The 8,745-nt window shown below is 51.4% G+C and overlaps 2 protein-coding genes across 3 annotated transcripts in view; one reads left to right on the top strand and one right to left on the bottom strand.

Moving 5' to 3' along the window:
• FSD1 (fibronectin type III and SPRY domain containing 1) overlaps positions 1–7,710 on the top strand; it is a 10,974-nt gene extending 3,264 nt beyond the window's left edge. The window contains exons 6-12 of the mRNA XM_010828453.1: positions 18–227; positions 4,191–4,289; positions 5,093–5,252; positions 5,605–5,684; positions 6,858–7,109; positions 7,218–7,306; positions 7,413–7,710. Coding sequence (XP_010826755.1) covers positions 18–227; positions 4,191–4,289; positions 5,093–5,252; positions 5,605–5,684; positions 6,858–7,109; positions 7,218–7,306; positions 7,413–7,523 — 1,001 coding nt within the window. The 3' untranslated portion in view covers positions 7,524–7,710. The remainder of the gene's footprint in view (positions 1–17; positions 228–4,190; positions 4,290–5,092; positions 5,253–5,604; positions 5,685–6,857; positions 7,110–7,217; positions 7,307–7,412) is intronic.
• A 554-nt stretch (positions 7,711–8,264) lies between these two features.
• The window catches only part of STAP2 (signal transducing adaptor family member 2), an 11,836-nt gene continuing 11,355 nt past the window's right edge, over positions 8,265–8,745 (bottom strand). For both annotated transcript variants that reach the window (XM_010828144.1, XM_010828143.1), the window contains 2 exons: positions 8,656–8,730; positions 8,265–8,423 (listed from right to left, as the gene is read on the bottom strand). In XM_010828144.1, the coding sequence (XP_010826446.1) occupies positions 8,362–8,423; positions 8,656–8,730 (137 nt within the window). In that variant the 3' untranslated portion in view covers positions 8,265–8,361. The remainder of the gene's footprint in view (positions 8,424–8,655; positions 8,731–8,745) is intronic.

The raw sequence follows: 8,745 nt of genomic DNA on the forward strand, positions 1-8,745 counted from the left end.
TTCTCTGTCCTGGGCAGTGCCTAGCGCCCCTGTGATTGACCTGACCGAGTCCCTAGTGGCCGATAATTGTGTAACCTTGGTATGGCGCATGCCAGACGAGGACAACAAGATTGACCACTTCGTGCTGGAATATCGGCGGACCAACTTTGAGGGCCCACCCCGCCTCAAGGAGGACCAGCCCTGGATGGTCATCGAGGGGATCCGGCAAATGGAATACACCCTGACCGGTAAGGGCAGCTCAGCTTTCCCCATCAGTCCACCTGGGGCTCGTGGACCATACTCAAGGCTCTGCTGGGCTGATGGAGAGTAACATATAATAAGGAAAACGATGCCAGGGACAGCCCTGCACCATGTACTGAGGGCTTACTATGTGCTAAGCATTTTACCCAGAAGCGACTTAGCAGCAGCAGCAGCAGCAGCAGAAGCAATGAGTGTGTTATTGTCAGCTTTTTACAGATGAGGGAACTGAGTGAAGCCCCTGGAAAGGGTGTGCTCCATCCCTGTCTTATCTCTATGACCCATCATTCATTCATTCATTTTGACTTATTTCCCGCAGGATACCAAGCACTGGCCTTACCGTAGTAAATAAAGTGCCTGAGAATCCCTCCTCTCATAGAACTGGTGTTCAGGGAACCGTCCTCCCAGGCTCTGAGGATTTCCTTGGAAGTTATACGAAAGCAGAAAGACTGGGGGAATCCATCCAGCTGGTAGGAGAGGGTCTGAAGGAGGGTAAAATCAGGGGTCCCTAATGAGTTAAGAAACCATCCTGAGCCTGGGGAAGCCCTGAAGGGAGAATCTCCCTGACAAGATAACTATCACCAGGGCTCTTGAGCTATAATCAGCCTGCTCCCTATCTGTAATTAGCATACAAGCTTAATAATAAGCCTGCTAATTGCAGGAAAGAAAAGCCAGCAGCCGAGAAGAGGGCCTGAAAAGCTCTCAGCTTATCCTTTGCATGGAAATCAAAATAAACACACCCCATTTTCCCCCTGGTCTTTTTTAAAAAATTATTGTGGCAAAATACACATAAGGTAAAATCCACCATGGTCACTATTAAGTATGCAGATCAGCTATTCAGTAATTCAGTGCTACGATCACCCCACTATCCATCTCCAGAACTTCTCAGCTTGCAAAACTGAAACTGTCCCCTTTCGTTTTTGTTACTGTTGTTGTTTGTTTTGTTTTTAAATTTTGGCCTTACCACATGGCTTGCAGGATCCTAGTTCCCTGACCAGGGATTGAAGCCGTGCCCTTGGCAGTGAAAGCACAGAGTCCTAAGCGCTGGACCACCAGGAAATTCCCCTGTCCCCATTAGACACTAACTTCCATTCCTCTCTGCCTGGTCCCTGGCACCCACCATTCTAATTCCCGTCCCTGGGAATGTTGCTACTCTAAGTTCCTCATATAGATGGAATCATACAGGACGCCTGGCTTATGTCACTGAGCATCGTGTCCTCAAGGCTTGCCATGTTGTAGCAGGTGTTAGTTTCCTTTCTTTTTAAGGCTGAATAATATTTCATTGTGTACACACACACACACACACACACACACACGCACACAGGGCTTCCTAGGTGACGCCAGTAGTAAAGAATCCACCTGCCAATGCAGAAGACTTAAGAGACGTGGGTTCAATCCCTGGGTCGGGAAGATCACCTGGAGAAGGAAATGGCAACTCACTCCAGTATTCTTGCTTGAGAAATCCTATGGACAGAGGAGCCTGGCGGGCTTCAGTCCATGGGGTCACAAAGAGTTGGACAGACTGAGCACATATTATATATCATATGTATACACAATGAAATATATATATATATATATATATACATTGTATATATTCAGCTTTCTCCAGTAGTGGCAGCTTCCATAACTAGAGTTCGATACCAGAACCAGGAAGCTGACACCAGTATAGTCTCCAGGGTTGATTTACTTTCCGTCAGTTTTACCAGTTTAGCACGCACTGATTTGCATGTACATGTGTAATCCTGTATGCAATTTTATCCCCTATGTAAATTTGTGTAACTACACCACAATCAAAGTGTAGAGCTTCTCCATCACAGGCTTCCGGATGCATCCACTTTACCCCTCTGGCCTTTTCCAAAATCCATAGTGAGCGAATTCCTCAGGGCAGGAAGTTGAATCCCTCACAAAACCTGTGATACTGAAGATGATCACTCACCTATGTAAACAACCCATGTGGTTATTTGCAATCCACCTACTATCTTGTTGACTGTTTGGAAGACAGGAGGGTTTTGGTTAAGTTCTTATAACTTATATTCCTTGGGCCATCTCATCTTTATGTGAACCCTGCTCAGTGTGGGGAAAATGATTGTTAGGTTGCAGACTAGGAAATAGACACCCACTGTGAAAAGTCGGATATGTTCATGATTCAGAATCCAAGCCTTCTGGGTGGTAGTCTTAGCTTCCCTGGGGGCTCAGAGAGTAAAGAATCTGCCTGCGATTTAGGAGACCTGGGTTCGATCCCTGGGTCAGGAAGATCCCCTGGATAAGGAAATAGCAACCCACTCCAGTATTTTCACCTGGGAAATCCAATGGACAGAGGAGCCTGGCAGGCTACACAGTTCATGGGGTCACAGAGTCAGACACGATGGAGCGACTAACACTTTCTACTTAGCGCTGGGGCAGTAGGTGGCGCTGCTGAGCAAACTACAGAACTCAGGAGGGGATTCAAGAAAGGGTGAGGTAGTCTGGGTGGGCACCTGGAGAAAGTAACAGCCAAGCCGAGGCCCAAAAGAGAAGCTGGGGAGACCGAGTTCCAGGCCAAGGAACCGCCTGATCAAGGGCTCATAGAACAGAACACTGAGCCTTTGTGTCTGGAACTAGTTAACTTTGCAGAGCGAACATCTGTAGGGAAAGGGGAGAAGAGGAATAGGGACTTTATCCTGAGGGCAAGGGGACCTATGAGAGGTTTCAGAACATGGATTTCTGAGTGCTGTTTGGAATGCCCAGAGAAGGCATCCGCAGGGAACACCCGGGGCAACTGGACACGTGGTCTGAGCTAGAGGTTGAGCTGTTTGTGCCCTGTGGGTAGGCAGATAGTGTCTTAAGGGTAAGCAGGGTCTTAGACTGAGTCACCCAAACATTTGGCAGTACAGAGGAGCCTGCAAAGAAGACCAAGAGGGAGCAGTCAGAGGGGGCAGTCAGTAGAGGGCAATGCCATGACTGCCAAGGAAAAATTCCATGAAGGAAGGAGTGGTCAGCCAGGAGAACCTACTAGATGAGGACTGACAAGCCCAGAAGAGAGAGAGGGAATGAAGCCACTGAGAGAGGTCTGGACATATCTCCAAAGAGGTTTTGCACGAGGGGAAGACAGTTCAATAGTTGCTTTCATTTTTTTAAGATTAGAAGAAATTAATAATAACTTTTTAAAAGGATACTATTAGGGAAAATCTTTAAGGCACTGGTCATGGCTAGATGCAGGAGTTCCAGCATATGACTCACTCAGCTCAGTTCTAGACACTGTTGGCTCTGAGAAAGCAGACATTCTCAAGTAGGGTTGCCAACATGGTGGCAAATTTTCCCAGGAGTGGCTTCCTCCTAGTTGGCTGCTGCTGCTTCTAAGTAAGTCACTTCAGTCGTGTCCGACTCTGTGCGAGCCCGTAGATGGCCGCCCACCAGGCTCCCGTCTGGGATTCTCCAGGCAAGAACACTGGAGTGGGGTGCCATTTCCCTCTCCAATGCATGAAAGTGAAAAGTGAAAGTGAAGTCGCTCAGTCATGGCCGACTCTTCGCGACCCCATGGACTGTAGCCTACCAGGCTCCTCCGTCCATGGGATTTTCCAGGCAAGAGTACTGGAGTGGAGTGCCATCGCCTTCTCTGCCTAGTTGGCTAGTTCAGAGGAAAGAGGGACTCCACTCACTCTAATATCAGCCAGAGTCCCAGGGTAGATTCTGATTGACCTGTTTGGGTCATGTGCCTATTCCTGGACCAATTGCTGTGACTGAGCCTTAAAGCATCCTTAAAGCAGACTGATTGGCCAGTCTGGAATAGAGGTGGAGCCAAGTGATCCATAGCCCCACAGGTGAATGAAGACACGGATGATTTCTCAGGGTTACCATGTGGTCTACAAGATGCTCCTTAGAATGAGAGGTGGTGGGATGACTGTGGGACACAAAGGCCTCTAATCTATCACTCAAAGAGTACACAATGGTAAGCCCTCTCTGTTGCCTTGCAGGTCTCAAGTTTGACATGAAATACATGAATTTCCGTGTGAAGGCCTGTAATAAGGCAGTTTCAGGCGAGTTCTCCGAGCCAGTGACCCTGGAGACACCAGGTGACTGACTCCCATACCTCCCCTCGCTGTGACTCCATAACCACTCACTCCCAGGGCTCCAGGGACTGGTGTCTAATGAGAATCTTCTAATCAGGGTTCTGTGGCCCTTTTTGCCCTGGTTGCCAGGAAGCTCAGTGCTCAATCCATAGTAGATTCCTTAGCCTGAGTGTCTGCTATAAACTTGGTATTGTTCTTTGCATTTGCAGTTGATCGCATCATACCTGGATGGTTTTTACACACACACACTCCCCCTCTCTCTTTCTCTCTCTAACTCACTCTTCAAAAAAAAAAAAAAAGCTAAGTGCTCTATAGAATTGGAAATAGGGTATCAGTACTGAAGATAGATTTCTTAGCCCCCCACAGTGTGATACCTTTGCATGTTTGGGTAGGAAGTCCTTTCTGCACTCTAGCTTAGCTCTGTCATGCTATAGCACAGCCCCTTTCTGGGATTAATCCCCAGTGAAAGCACAGGCCAGCACAGTGGTTTGAAATGGCTTCAGACCTGGGAGACCTTTAGGCAACTAGCCCTTGGCCTTCACTCCTCTGGCTACATGTTCTGCCCTCTCCACCCTTCCCTGTCCCGTCTTTTGGTGGCTTTCTGCCTGTTGTCTCTGTATCTTTCCATCTCTGAACCTTTGTCCATTTGTCTCTTTTTCTCTCTCTTGGTCTTAGTCTGTTTCTTTGTTTCTTTCTGTTCTCTGTCCCTGTCATGGTCTGCCTTAGTCACTGTCTGTCTCTCTCTGTCTCTCTCTGTGTCTCTGGGTTTTCCCATCTCTGTGACTCCTGTGTCTGCCTGGCCCCAGCGTTCATGTTCCGCCTGGATGCGTCCACATCCCACCAGAACCTGCGGGTGGATGATCTCTCCGTGGAGTGGGACGCCATGGGCGGGAAGGTGCAGGATATCAAAGCTCGCGAGAAAGATGGCAAGGGGCGGACGGCGTCTCCCGTCAACTCCCCAGCCAGGTAGCCCGCCCTCTCCCCTCCCTGAGTCTCTGGTGGAGGAGATCAAGCTGGACATGGACATACAGAATCCAGTATGGTCAAGGCTGGGGTAGGGGGAGGGACATGGAGTGGGGGGAGCCCAAAGAGTGAATAAGGGAGAGGAATCTTTGAAGTGGGTTTTGATGGTCAAATAGGATTTTTCCAGATGAGGAAGGGCACAGGTATGTTCCAACATGAGAGACCCTGTGTATGAAAAGAACCACACACAGTCCAGGAAAGATGAAACGTTCATGGTGACTGGGGTGGACCAGGGAAGCCCTCCTATGGGAGAGGTGAGGTCTGATTGAGACTTCCCCCTCCCTGTCACCCACAGAGGTACTCCATCTCCCAAGAGGATGCCCTCAGGTCGTGGGGGACGGGATCGCTTCACAGCTGAGTCCTACACGGTGCTGGGTAAGGAGGAGGGAAGACAGGACTAGAAAGAAGTCTGGGCAGGGGCCTGATAGGGGTTGGTGGGAGGGAATTCCTTTGGCTGGGGAAACAGGCAAGTGTCAAAAAAGCTTCTATGGGAACAGTACCAGTGATGTGTTATTGTGACGTTGGGGGAATGGGAAGATTTGGGGCTGAGGGATCACTGGGGGAAAGTCAGAACTTATGGATGCTCTAGACTGGGGAGGGCTGAGCAGTAGCTTGAGGGGGAATTTCCTGAAGTCTGTGGAGTAGATGAGACCCAGGGAGTAGCTGAGACTCGGGGAGTAGCTAGAAAGAATAGTTGCCTGTGGCTAGCCAGGTTTGTGGAGGAGCTGAAGCAAGACATGGGCTCAGGGAAGTGGCTTAAGGTGAGTGGAGGAGCCAGAGAGTAGCTGAGTCTGAAAAGTGGAGAGAATGACTAGGGTGAGAGATGTGGTTGGCACCACAGGACTGATTGGATCCTGTGGAGGAGAAGCTGGAGTCTGAGGAGGAACAGGAGTTCCTGGAAATCACCACTGTCCTGAAAAAAACCTTGAGAAAGGGGTCAGGATCTATGCAGAAGCCAGTGTGGTCTGTAATACCTGGGAGGCGATGAGGGTCGGAGATGAAGTTAGGGAGTTGCTGGTTTCTTTTTTAATTTTTTTTGGCTGTGCCGGGTCTCAGTTGCGGCACTCAGGATCTTTAGTTGTGACATGCAAACTCTTAGTTGTAGCATGTGGAATCTAGTTCCCTGACCAGATTCCAAGGTGGAACCCAGGTCCCTGCATTGGGAGAGCGGAGTCTTAACCACTGGACCACCAGGGAAGTCCTGGGAGTAGCTGGTTTCCTGGGCTGAATGAGGAGCTGAGATATGGTCTGGTGGGGCAGAAGTGGGTGGAGAAGCTGCAGCGCAGGAATAGCTAGATGGGAAAATCACTGAAGTCACAAGAATCTGGATCCAGGATCCTGGGAGGGTGTAGATTAACTGATATCTCACTGAGACTTGGTGACTTATCTGGGCTTGGTCAGATATCTAGTATCTTAGTATCTAGGGAGGCATGGGATAGCTGGGAACTGGGCAGTGTCTGGAGGAAAGAGCTGGGGTCTGGCTGCCCGTTTTGAAAGGGCACCCAGGAGCCAATTCTACCCAGTCTCCCTGCCTGCCCCATCCCCCAGGGGACACGCTGATTGACGGCGGGGAACATTACTGGGAGGTGCGCTACGAGCCAGACAGCAAGGCGTTTGGCGTGGGGGTGGCCTACCGTAGCCTGGGCCGCTTCGAGCAGCTGGGCAAGACGGCTGCGTCCTGGTGCCTGCACGTCAACAACTGGCTGCAGGTCAGCTTCACTGCCAAACACGCCAACAAGGCCAAGATGCTGGACGCCCCCGTGCCTGACTGCCTGGGCGTGCACTGCGACTTCCATCAAGGTGATCCCCTCCGAGCCCTGGCTGGCCTCTGGCCACCCTTCTCCACTGTTCTATCTCTGCCCAAACCTCTCTCACCGGTCCCTTTGTCGCTCTGGCCCTCCACTCTAGGCCTCCTGTCCTTCTACAATGGCCGTACCAAACAGCTGCTGCACACCTTCAAGGCCAAGTTCACACAGCCGCTGCTCCCAGCTTTCACGGTGAGGCCTTGTCAGGGGCCCAGGGAAGGAAGATCGGGGTGGCGCGAGGGTTGGCTTTCCTGCTGAGCCTGTCTGTCCCCTTCTCCCTGCCCTGACGGTCCCTCAGGTGTGGTGTGGCAGCTTCCACGTGACGACTGGCCTGCAGGTCCCCAGCTCCGTGCGTTGCCTGCAGAAGCGGGGCAGTGCCACTAGCAGCTCCAACACCAGCCTCACCTAGGCCCCTGGACTGCCCATCAGCGGGCAGATTTCGGGGGCCGCCTCCAGGCCTCGACTGTTTGAGCTGGGCACCCTCCTCTCACTTGCTGCTTGGAGCCTTAACTCCTGATGGGGGGTCACTGATGGAGAGTGGGCACCCAGGTCAGGCCCTCCTCCTCACCTCACCTCCTAATAAAGGTCAAACACTGGCCAGGCGGTGCTGCTGGTTTTTTGGGGCTGGGTGGCACTGGCTGTGCCTGGTCCTCTCCAGACCTCAGCTTTCTCAGCCATAAAATGGGAAATTTCTTGGGAATTCCCTGGCAGTCCAATGGTTAGGACTCTGTGCTTTCACTGCAGAGGCCTGAATTCAATCCCTGGTCGGGGAACTAAGATCTCATAAGCTTGTTGTTTAGTCCCTGTCAGGTCGGACTCTTTGAGACCTGATGGACTGTAGCCCGCCAGGCTCCTCTGTCCGTAGGATTTCCCAGGCAAGAATACTGGAGTGGGTTGCCATTTCCTCCTTCAGGGGAGCATCCTGACACAGGGATTGAACCCGTGTCTCCTGCGTTGCAGGCGTATTCTTTACCACTGAGCCACTAGGGAAGCCCCCTACAAGCCATGAGGCATAGTCATAAAAAAGGTGGGAGCTTTTCTTACAGGGTGAGGAGGCAGGTTTTGCTGAACTGAGGACCACTGGAACCAGCTGTGGGGAGTCATCTAACAGACCCCGCACCACCCACCCAGCCAAGCCAAACACAGCTCCTGGGGTTGCTTGAGCTTTAATTCTGGGAGGAGGGATCCGCCTGACTAGTGTGTGGTGCTTGGAGATGGACCCGCTGGTCTGCCACGCGCTCAGCTGCCTACTCCAGTGCCCGCCTCTTCTGCAGTTTCTCTTCCAGTTCTGCTGTCACATCTGCCAGCCCTGAGAATGAGGGTAAGGGTACCTGAGGCTCCAGTGGCACCAGAGACCCCCAATCTAGGCTTTCCCTGCTTATATCCACCCAGGATCACTGCAGCGTAAGATGAAAATGTGTTCAGTGGCCATGAGGAACTTCAAGATGGACACAGCAGAGCATTAAACCAAGCACAGAGTGCTCCAGAGTGTGACCACCTGGGTTCCCCACTTGAAAAGCCCTCTTACATTGACCCCTTACCTGTGGTGGGCGAGAAAGCCTGTGCTGAGCTGGCTGCCAGCTTCTTGGCTGGGCCACTGTTGAGGCCTTTGGGCTCTGCAGGAACAGAGG

Source organism: Bison bison, unplaced genomic scaffold (genome assembly GCF_000754665.1).
Source record: "Bison bison bison isolate TAMUID 2011002044 unplaced genomic scaffold, Bison_UMD1.0 scf7180017864492, whole genome shotgun sequence".
NCBI lineage: Eukaryota > Metazoa > Chordata > Mammalia > Artiodactyla > Bovidae > Bison > Bison bison.